We start from the raw sequence: 12,588 nt of genomic DNA on the forward strand, positions 1-12,588 counted from the left end.
ATTTTATATTTATATACATAATTGAACACTATAGTATTTGTTGTGTGTACGTAAAACTGTAATTAATCTCTCTAAAATGTATTTTTTTGTGAATATTTTTGGGTTTCTGGAACGGATTAATTGTATTTCCATTATTTCTTATGGAAAATATTGCTTCGATTTTCAGACTTTTCGAATTTAGAACTAACTCCTGGAATGGATTAAGTTTGATATTTGAGGTTCCACTGTATACTATTATTATTATACGTATTATTATTATACATATTATTATTATTTTTTATTGTCACACTGGCCGATTCCCACCAAGGCAGGGTGGCCCGAAAAAGAAAAACTTTCACCATCATTCACTCCATCACTGTCTTGCCAGAAGGGTGCTTTACACTACAGTTTTTAAACTGCAACATTAACACCCCTCCTTCAGAGTGCAGGCACTGTACTTCCCATCTCCAGGACTCAAGTCCAGCCTGCCGGTTTCCCTGAACCCCTTCATAAATGTTACTTTGCTCACACTCCAACAGCACGTCAAGTATTAAAAACCATTTGTCCCCATTCACTCCTATCAAACACGCTCACACATGCCTGCTGGAAGTCCAAGCCCCTCGCACACAAAACCTCCTTTACCCCCTCCCTCCAACCTTTCCTAGGCCGACCCCTACCCCGCCTTCCTTCCACTACAGACTGATACACTCTTGAAGTCATTGTTTTGCTCCATTCTCTCTACATGTCCGAACCACCTCAACAACCCTTCCTCAGCCCTCTGGACAACAGTTTTGGTAATCCCGCACCTCCTCCTAACTTCCAAACTACGAATTCTTTGCATTATATTCACACCACACATTGCCCTCAGACATGACATCTCCACTGCCTCCAGCCTTCTCCTCACTGCAACATTCATCACATTATTACTATTATATAAATAATTTGTAATTTTTATTCACACAAAAAATATAAGATTTACTGTTGTTCCCTATTGCAATAATTATATAAATAATGTCAACCCATTCACGACTGCATATTGGAATGGACAGTGACGTCATTTGTTTACTCTGAAACAGCCAAGCAATGGACCATTTCTCCTAGGTTGAGCTTTATTTCAAGGTACTTTTCGTCATGAAAGCAATTAAAATCATATCTATTTCTGTAATATATCTCCATTCTATCAAATGAGACCAATAAAATGAGAATACAATCATAAAAACCATTCGAAATTACTGCAAAGGGGTGGCTAATTGGTGAGAATTGAACTCCATTATTTATGCTTAGATTTCTTCCATTTTTGGTGTACGTTAAGAAGCATCTTTCCATCATACATTGCCCAAGTTTCAATAAGATAGTCCAGCAAACAAATGAGATACAATTCCCGAGATCAAGAGCGAGAGTCCCTCACCAGTGTCAAGGAACCTGCCTTGAGGTCTGCTCGCTTGTGGAAATTTTGCTTGCGTATGGAAGCAAAAAATCGACCCATCGGCTGTTCGTATTTGGAAAAACTCGCATGTGGACACGCTCGCATGTAGAGGTTCCACTGTATTATACATTTTTTTACACATTAGCTATCTCCCATTGAGGCAGGGTGACCTGAAAAAGAAGAAACAAAAGTTTTTCTTCTCTTTACATTTAGTAATTTATACAGGAGAAGGGGTTACTAGCCCCTTGCCCCCTGAATTTTAGTTGCCTCTTACAGCACACACATGGCTTACAGAGGAAGGATTCTCTTCCACTTCCACATTATTATTATTATTATTAATATTTAAAATGTATAGAGTAGACCCTTATATTACACAAATTTATTTGGCATGTTTTGGTTATTACACTGTTGAAAAATTGCAGCATAATTTTATACAACACTTCATAAAATTCACTTAACATGGTTCAGTTTGCGAGAGGGAAAAAAAATTTGGATGGACTCTTGACTCCATCCTGGCAGTACCAAGCTTCTGGAATAAATTTAACATTGCAGATACCAACAGCTATGCTGGAAGTGCATGGAATGAAGTGCCCCAATCAACATTAAATGCAGGCTGGGGAAAGTTATGGCCTTCTGTAGTTGATTCTTTCACTGTTTTTTCCTTGCTTGAGAGTCAGGTTCAGGAAATTGTTCAACTAGCAAGGAGATTACCAGGTGATGGCTTTGAAGATATGAAGGAAGAAGATGTGAATGAGCTCTTAGAAGATGATGATAATGAAGACAGGAGGCCAGAGGAAATGTTGCCAGTGCTCAGTGCACAGATACAGGAGAGCTAGATAACAGAAAATGAAGAAGAACCTGAAGAAAAACATTTAACATTACAGCAGTTATGTGAGCAGTTCCAACTAGCAGACTTTTACTGAAAAGGACCCTGACAAATCTAAAAGCAGTACATTGAAACTGAGTCCAGAGCAGCTGATGATGCCTTACTGTCAGCTGTATAATGAATTGCAGGGTGAAACAAGCCAGAGATCCATTACAGAATTTATGCACACTGCAATACAACCATCGACTTAAGTATCAGAACCTCAACCATCCACTTCTGCTGACAACCAACAAACATCCACTTCAGCCCAGTAGGACCACACTGTCCATCTCCACTCTCTTCACAATCACTGACATACACCAGCAACCACAATTTATGGTAAATAATATTATTTCTGTTGCATTTGTAGTCTTAAGCAACAAAAACGACATTATTATTTTTATTTTTGTGAGATCTGGATGTCTATGAAAAAGTTGGGTTTTTGGGGGAGGTGTTAGGCACATAACCCTATTTTCCCCGTAAGTTCTTCAGTTTATATAACACAGACTTATTTAACACAGCATTTTCAGGAACATAACTACAGTGTAATATAAGGGTCTACTATATTTCTTAATGAAAATAAGTTAGAGTATAACTTTGGCTACTGTTGTCTAAAGCTGTAAATTCTTCTCAGTACATGGACTGTAACCTTAATCTCACTTCAGTACATACCAATGTAATCAGGTAACTTGATTTAATGCCTAATGATACATTTTGAGGAGAAGTAAGTTTAATTTCTGTTTATTTTTTCCATCAGGAGTTGGTATCAAGGGAGCGAGTAGTTTGGGAAGGCTGGCAGTCACATTTGTTGTATAAATTAATATTTGCCTCAGGAATAATTGTAATGATGACCGTCAATCCGAGTACTGGGGATCTAACGAGAATTGTGTTTGACAAATTTCTAGTGGGGAAGCTTCTCTCTGAGCATCTAGCCAATGGTAAGTTGTTATAGATAAGTAGAAAGTCAAAGAAACTGTCACATTTGAATGAGCATTTTTTTTTTTTCCAAGATTTTCAACTGAAGCACTGTACCCCTTTAAGCTTGAAAAAAAATTGGTAAAATATTTTCATTGCAGTTTGAATTGTACTAGAACTGATTGATCACATTTAAAATCATCTCTAAACTTTGCAGCCCAGTCCCTAGACCCATTATGTTCACCTGTAAGTTTTTGACTACCGCTCACACCATGGGTATTGGGCGCATAATAAAGATATTAAACTATAAGCATTTTAGGATTCTAGACTAAAGCAGCAGGTTTTCTTTTATATTCCAGGTCTAAAATTTTTATTTTGCAAAGTTCCTAACTGATTTTGTTGAAAATTTTCTGCTTGACACAGCTGTTGAGTTTAAATATAAAACTATTGAAACTGGACTGATATCTTCTTATAACACATGATATTCATAATTTCTGTACATTTAAATGTGAAACACGTCTCGCACAGCACGATCCTCATGTTATTTAGTAAAAAAATTTCGCCATACACCTAACAGTTACTGTGAAAAAATATATAACATGCAGTATGTATACATAAACATTGTCTATAATTTTTTATTCAAGCTTAGTATAAACAATAAACCATTTTTATTTTTTACCCCATGGCCATTTCCCTTCCAATTAAATCCTTGTTCTGCTTTCAGTTGTTATGACAAAGCACCACTTGTTGTTTTCATACAATGAATGCAGACTGTCAGTGGTGCACTTGACACGTTCACCACCAGAGGGTCACTTTCAAGAGCGGTTATCTACCATGGATCCAAAAATACACACTTGTGAAGTTGCTGGACCATCAGGTCGACGATTTGAAAGAAAACTCTCTGCAAATCTTTCGGGTGATATGGTAAGCGTAATAAAGGAAGATAAATGCTTTACATAAAAATCACTGTTTATTACTTTTGTTCTGAAAAGTTGAATGAAACCTAAATGTACATTTTAGCTGTCTTATTCACTGCACAGAGTTGGCTTTTAGGTAAGTGTACACTTGTCATTCAGCCTTGAGAAATATTTTGTGAACCATTGTTGTCTTTCAACAACATGGTCGCTACACCGACCCATCATCATGAGTAATTTACCACTGCTGTTTTTCAATAAGTCCCTCACTATAGCCACTTACCTTCTGTGATCTGCAATTCCACCTTATGCATTTTATTTTACTGCCACACATATAGGTTAAACAAGTGTAGCCTGTGGCAAGTTGACTAGGGAACTCACTAAGCAGAGGGAATCCGATTTTGTGGCACGCTTGTCCTAAAACTGGCATTTCAGTGTGTGAACCCCTGAACCATGCTGCCTGATAATATTCATCAAATTACATATTTTTTGCTGATAGTAGGTTGGTAGACAGTAACTGCCCAGGGAGGTACTATTGTATTGCCAAATGAGTGTGAAACGGAAGCCTGTATTTGTTTTATATGATGGTAGGATTGCTGGTGTCTTTTTTCTGTCTCATAAACATGCAAGATTTCAGGTACATCTTACTACTTCTACTTACACTTATGTCACACTACACACGCATGTACACATTTATGTGTGCACACTCGTCTGAGTTTTCTTTGATTTTATCATAATAGTTCTTGTTCTTATTACTTATCCTTTCATATTCATGGGGAAGTGGAATAGGATTCTTTTCTCCATAAGCCATGCGTGTTGTAAGAGTCAACTAAAATGCCAGGTACAATGGGCTAGTAACCCCTTTTCCCGTATAGCTTACTAAAAAGAAAAAGAAGAAAACCGTCAAAGTGGGATGTTTGAATGTGCATGGTTGTAATACAAATGATAAGAAAGAAATGATTGTGGATGTTGTGAATGAAAAGTAAGTTTATTCAGGTATACACAAATACAGTTACATAGATTATCATACCTAGCAGCATATGTGTAGAGAACCTAGGATAGCCAAAAAAAGTCAGACAGAGTGACTTCCTTCCATTGGGATTTCCTGGCTCTTAAGCGAAACAAAGCTGAAGGGGCTGGGAGAGTTTCAGTGGGGAGAAATAAATGGGATTAGGTCAGGGGTTTCTAACAGAGTTAGAGCTAAGGAAGGAGTAACAGTACTGTTAAAGGATAAGTTATGGCAGGAAAAGAAGGAATATACAGTGGACCCCCGCATAGCGAACTTAATCCGTGCAAGAGGGCTGGTCGTTATGCGAAATGTTCGCTATGCGAATTAATTTTCCCCATAAGAAATAATGGAAATAAAATTAATCCGTGCAAGACACCCAAAAGTATGAAAAAAAATTTTTTTTACCACAAAAAAATGTTAATTTTAGTACACACAAACTGAAAAAGGCATGCACAATTACATGACACTTACTTTTATTGAAGATCTGGTGATGATTGATGGGATGGGAGGAGGGGAGAGAGAGTGTTAGTGTTTAGAAGGGGAATCCCCTTCCATTAGGACTTGAGGTAGCAAGTCCTTTTCCGGGGTTACTTCCCTTCTTCTTTTAATGCCACTAGGACCAGCTTCAGAGTCACTGGACCTCTGTCGCACAACAAATCTGTCCATAGAGCTCTGTACCTCCCGTTCCTTTACGATTTGTCTAAAATGGGCCATAACATTGTCATTGAAATAGTCACCAGCACGGCTTGCAACAGCTGTGTCAGGGTGATTTTCATCCATAAAGGTTTGCAGTTCAATCCACTGTGCACACATTTCCTTAATTTTTGAAGTAGGCACAATGGATTCCACAACTGGCATAGGCTTCTCAGGGTTAGCCCCAAACCCTTCAAAATCTTTCTTAATTTCCATACTAATTCTCACCCTTTTTACCACAGGGTTGGCACTAGAAGCTTTCTTGGGGCCCATGGTCACTTATTTTCCAGAAACAGCACCGAAAACACTGTAATAATACGAAATATTCCGAGTGTATGCTTGAATGTTACCGCGGAGGCTGGCTGGTAAACAATGGACGCGTCTCGGACGAAGGTCGCTGAGCGGGTTTTTGTCCACTATGCGGGGCAAAATTTTGGCGAACAAAGCGTTTGCTATGCGGATTGTTCGCTATGCAAGGCGTTCGCTATGCGGGGGTCCACTGTAATTGTATAAATTCAAGGATGATGTGGAGTAAAATAAGTGTTGGATGTGGAAAGTGCTTTATAGTAATAAGTGTTTATGCACCTGGAGAAGAAGAGAAAAGTGTAGAGGAGAAAGAGAGATTTTGGGAAATGTTGAGTGAGTGCATAGTGAGTTTTGAACCAAGTGAGAGAATACTTGTGGTTGGGGATCTCAATGCTAAAGTGGGTAAAAATGTTGTAGAGGGAGTAGTAGGTAAATTTGGGGTGCCAGGGGTAAATGAAAATGGGGGAGCCTTTAATTGAACTATGTGTAGAAAGAGGTTTGGTAATAAGTAATACATCTGTTAAGAAAAAGAGGATAAATAAATATACAAGATATGATATAGCACGTGTTAGTTGACTGTTGTGGGTCGCATCCTGGGGGACAAGATTAAGGACCCCAATGGAAATAAGTTGGACAGTCCTCGATGATGCACTGACTTTCTTGGGTTATCCTGGGTGGCTAACCCTCTGGGGTTAATCATTTCTCGGTAATTGTTTCACGTTAAGCCACACCAACAACACTCTCTCCACATCTTTGAGTAGTACAGCTGACTGTGGTGCAGCAGCAGCTGACTGATTCAGCAACAGCTGACTGGTCCAGCAACAGCTGACCATGGTGCAGCAGCAGCTGACTGATTCAGCAACAGCTGACTGGTCCAGCAACAGCTGACCGTGGTGCAGCAGCAGCTGACTGATCCAGCAACAGCTGACTGGGCCAGCAACAGCTGATCATGGTGCAGCAGCAGCTGACTGATCCAGCAACAGCTGACTGGTCCAGCAACAGCTGACTGTGGTGCAGCAAGCTGACTGATCCAGCAACAGCTGACTGGTCCAGCAACAGCTGACCATGGTGCAGCAACAGCTGACTGATCCAGCAACAGCTGACTGGTCCAGCAACAGCTGACCATGGTGCAGCAACAGCTGACTGATCCAGCAACAGCTGACTGGTCCAGCAACAGCTGACCGTGGTGCACCAACAGCTGACTGGTCCAGCAACAGCTGACCATGATGTAGCAACAGCTGACTGATCCAGCAACAGCTGACTGATCCAGCAACAGCTGACTGGTCCAGCAACAGCTGACTGTGGTGCAGCAACAGCTGACTGATCCATCAACAGCTGACTGGTCCAGCAACAGCTGACCATGGTGCAGCAACAGCTGACTGGTCCAGCACCAGCTGACCATGGTGCAGCAACAGCTGACTGGTCCAGCAACAGCTGACCATGGTGCAGCAACAGCTGACTGGTCCAGCAACAGCTGACGGTGGTGCAGCAGCAGCAGCTGACTGTGGTACGATAGTATTTATCACCCTTTTTACCACAGGGTTGGCACTAGAAGCTTTCTTTGGGCCCATGGTGGCTTATTTAGCAGTTACAAGCACTATAAACAGTGGAATAATACAAAATGTATCGAATGTATGCATGCAACCGGCCACCCTGGCTTGTAAACAATGATGGCAAGGCAGCTGAGGCGCTCAGGCTAGACGGACAGGTTCGGGATGAGTCATGTTGTTCAGAAACAGCTTATGGTGGTGCAACAGCAGCTGATGGTGGTGCAGCAGCAGCTGACCATGGTGCAGCAGCAGCTGACTGTGGTGCAGCAGCAGCTCACCGTGGTGCAGGAGCAGCTCACCATGGTTCAGCAACAGCTGACTGTGGTGCAGCAGCAGTTGACCATGGTAAAGCAGCAGCTGACTGTGGTGCAGCAGCAGCTGATGGTGGTGCAGCAGCAGCTGATGGTGGTGCAGCAGCAGCTGACCATGGTGCAGCAGCAGCTGACTGTGGTGCAGCAGCAGCTGACCGTGGTGCAGGAGCAGCTGATGGTGGTGCAGCAGCAGCTGACCGTGGTGCAGCAGCAGCTGATGGTGGTGCAGCAGCAGCTGATGGTGGTGCAGCAGCAGTTGACCATGGTAAAGCAGCAGCTGACTGTGGTGCAGCAGCAGCTGATGGTGGTGCAGCAGCAGCTGATGGTGGTGCAGCAGCAGTTGACCATGGTAAAGCAGCAGCTGACTGTGGTGCAGCAGCAGCTGATGGTGGTGCAGCAGCAGCTGATGGTGGTGCAGCAGCAGCTGACCGTGGTGCAGCAGCAGCTGACTGTGGTGCAGCAGCAGCTGACTGGTCCAGCAACAGCTGACTGTGGTGCAGCAACAGCTGATGGTGGTGCAGCAACAGCTGACTGTGGTGCAGCAGCAGCTGACCATGGTGTAGCAACAGCTGACGGTGGTGCAGCAGACTGGTGCAGCAACAGTTGACCGTGGTGCACCAACACCTGACTGCAGTACGATAGTATTTCTCACCCTTTTTACCACAGGGCTGGCACTAGAAGCCTTCTTTGGGCCCATGGTGGCTTATTTAGCAGTTACAAGCACTATAAACAATGGAATAATACAAAATATATCGAATGTATGCATGCAACCGGCCACCCTTGCTTGTAAACAATGACGGCAAGGCAGCTGAGGTGCTCAGGCTGGACGGACAGGTTTGGGAGGAATCACATTGGGCGAGTTTTTTATCGTTAAGCGGGCCAAAATTTTTACACTCAAAGGCTTCGTTTGGCGAATTTAACATTATGCGTTCATTAGGCGAGGGTCCACTGTATACGTTTGGACCGTTTAAGGGTTAAATGCTCATTTATACATTTTATTAGTGCTTTATATTTATTTGTCATTCTTTTCTACATGTAAATCTATATTTAAGCTAAAAAAAATTTTTGTTAATACTTTTGGATGTCTGGAATGGATTAATTGGATTTACATTATTTCTTATGAGGAAAATGGTTTCAGTTTTCATTGATTTCGGTTTTCACCAGTCTCTCTGGAACATATTAATGACAAAAATGGAGGGTCCACTGTATAGCTGTTGCCTATTAAATCTTAAGTTAGTCGTAAGTCCACCTAAGACATGCTTCCAATATATAAGCTTTAATAGAAACAGACAAATCCAATCCCATTACTAAATTTACCATTTACTTTTGTACATTAATCATTATTTTATACTTTTCATAACATTTTGTTGCCAAATTTTCAAGTTTGTATATTCAACACCACCCTTTATATTATCCTTTGTACCTGTGTACCTGTCTACCATCTTACTATCATATTATAACCAAGTCATTGAATTTCCATTGTTATTTTTTACTTATTATTCTTTCGGTACTTTAATTTGTGAATTTTATTTTGTCAATTTAAATCTAGTTATACTCTTGATCTTGTTAACAACCTATATCAGACCCTAGTGCAATTGCAAGTACCATTTTAATTTGTATTTTTATATTATAAGTTTATACCTAGTTGTACTTTAGCTCATTCTAGCTCAGTACATAGACAACACCTAAACTAACTATACCTATTTGTACTTTAGCTCATTCAAGCTCAATACATAGACAACACTTAAATTCATTATATTAGACCTTAGTGCAATTACAAGAGTGAGTCTGGTGCCACTTGTAATTTGTTTGTTTTTATAGCATTAGTTTATACCTAGTTGTACTTTAGCTCATTCTAGCACAACACATAGACAATATCAATTTCATTATGTTTATTAGTGACTATACTCTATATGACCAAAGTGCTTTAACGGTATACTTATCCAAACCTCCCACCACTACAGAAATCAGTATTAGAACTCACCACATAATACAGGATATAAACAACCACTATTTAAACCTAAAAGATGAATGATCACGTTGACCCTGATCTAAACCTCCATAATCTAACACACAATCAAAACTTATTGGAAAGTAACTGCCTTTATTACACAGCATCACAAGCCAGCACTATCCTGAACTGCTCAAAGTCTATCAGTTCTTAACTACAACATCAGGTCCTTAAGCAAACACTATGATGACCTCCTGGCACTCCTTGAGTCACTAAAGACACCCTTCTCCTGCATTATTCTTACTGAGACCTGGCTTAAGCAGGACACAATTGATATCTACCCACTACCAGGATACACAGCAATCCACAACTGCAGACCATACCAAGCTGTGGGTGGTACTGCAATCTATTACTCTAACCAACTATCTTGTGTGTTGAATGGCTTGAAAAGCCGACAAGTTGAAGATTGAGACACTTATGCAACATATGGGAATCTTTATTCAGGAAACGTTTCGCCACACAGTGGCTTCATCAGTCCAATACAAAGGAGAAAGGCGTAAGGAGAGGAGGAGTTTGAGGTAATCAGTCCCTCAACCTGGAGTCGATGTAGGTACATTCTACAAGACTGATAGACTGAACACATCGACTCCAGGCTGAGGGACTGATTACCTCAAACTCCCCCTCTCCTTACGCCTTTCTACTTTGTATTGGACTGATGAAGCCACTGTGTGGCGAAACGTTTCCTGAATAAAGATTCCCATATGTTGCACAGCTATCTTGTATTAGCACTAATTGCTTTAGTGATGAATATGGGGAATACATTTTTGCTAATTTTACTGTAAAAAACCTCAAGACGCCTTTAACAATCGGTGCCATATACCGGATACCCCACACAAACATCCCACACTTCAGTGAGAATCTAAAGTCACTAATAACAAACAGACAAATGAACAAGCACCACCTTCTCTTAGCTGGAGACTTCAATATCAACCTTGGCCTACCAGATGATCAGACTGCAACCGATTTCATCAACAATATGAACAACACACTTCTCATACCAACAATAACTAAACCAACCAGGCTGACTGAAACAAGTGCAACCATAGTAGACCACATATGGACCAATATACTAGCCCCCCTTAAATCAAGGATAATCACAGACTACTACTGACCACTACCCAACCTTCCTCTTAGCAAACATTAGTAAGCCACCACTCGAATACAACAAAGTTTCATTTAGTCTCCGTGACGAGGCCTCAATAAGGGATTTCATAGCAGACCTAGAGACTGTTGACTGGCCTACAGAATTCTCCAATGCCAATGGTATTGACAATTGGACAGACATTTTTCTTAACAAAATACGTAGACTATACAGCAAACATTGTCCTATAAAAACTAAACAGATCACGAATAAATGGCTTGGTTGCTCATGGCTAACCAGCAGCATTCTGAAATCCATTGATAAGAAACACCAATATGAAAAGTAATATAGACAGGGCTTAATACACAAAGATATTCTTAAACAATATTCAACAGTTCTCACCAAATTAATAAAGAAAGCCAAACAACTGTACTACTCCAGCAGATTCACTGACACAAGAGGAAATATAAAAAAGACCTGGAAAACACTTTCCCAGATTCTGGGGACCCACAAACTGAAAAAAAAAACAAGAATATTGTTCTAACTAAGCCTCATGAAACACCACTGCATCCCACTGACACAGCTAACAAGATAAACGACTTCTTCTCAAACATAGGATCTAATCTCGCCAGTAAAATCCCACGTACCAATGCCCGTGCCGGGGACTACCTAGATGGGAATTTCCCAAATTCCTTCTATCTTGTACCAACTGAGCCCACGGAAGTCACCGCGATCATAAAGTCACTTAAAAATAACTCGGGGAATCTGTCTCATGTCCCACCATTATTGTACAAGCGAGCGGCCCATGTCCTTTCGCATGCTATTACATTACTTTTTAACAAGTCACTAGAAACTAGCACTTTCCCGACACTACTCAAGACAGCAAGGGTTACACCAATACATAAAGGTGGTGACCCTGCAGACGTAAACAACTATAGGCCAATATCAAACTTACCATTGCTATCCAAAATCTTTGAGAAACTCGTGCACAGGAGACTATATTCATTTATAACGTCACAAAACATACTCAATCCCTGCCAATTTAGATTCAGGAAAAATAAAATCGCTAATGATGCAATTATAAAAATGCTAGACCTGCTTTACACAGCATTGGAAAATAAGGAATATCCACTAGGAATTTTTATTGACCTAAGAAAAGCGTTTGACACAGTAGACCACGGCATCCTACTCCACAAACTTGACCACTATGGTATAAGAGGCCATGCGCTTGCATATTTTAAATCCTACCTTTCTAATAGGTATCAGTATGTCACCATTAAAGACACAGCCTCATCAATAGGCCACTTGATACTGGAGTTCTGCAGGGAAGTGTCCTTGGACCCCTGCTCTTCCTCATTTACATCAGTGATCTTCCAAACATATCCCAACACCTGAAACCCATTCTCTCTGCTGACGACACAACTTATGTCACCTCCCACCCTAATCTTGCCGCCCTCAACACCATTGTTAACGAGGAGCTGCTCAAAATATCGACCTGGATGACAGCCAATAAACTTACACTTAACAC

The 12,588-nt window shown here is 40.8% G+C and overlaps 1 protein-coding gene across 1 annotated transcript in view; it reads left to right on the plus strand.

The window, feature by feature from the left end:
* frtz (WD repeat-containing and planar cell polarity effector protein fritz) overlaps window positions 1–12,588 on the plus strand; it is a 77,705-nt gene that overhangs the window by 15,102 nt on the left and 50,015 nt on the right. The window contains 2 exon segments of the mRNA XM_070082976.1: window positions 3,028–3,208; window positions 3,910–4,109. Of these exon segments, the coding sequence (XP_069939077.1) occupies window positions 3,028–3,208; window positions 3,910–4,109 (381 nt within the window).

Source organism: Cherax quadricarinatus, chromosome 8, assembly GCF_038502225.1.
Source record: "Cherax quadricarinatus isolate ZL_2023a chromosome 8, ASM3850222v1, whole genome shotgun sequence".
NCBI lineage: Eukaryota > Metazoa > Arthropoda > Malacostraca > Decapoda > Parastacidae > Cherax > Cherax quadricarinatus.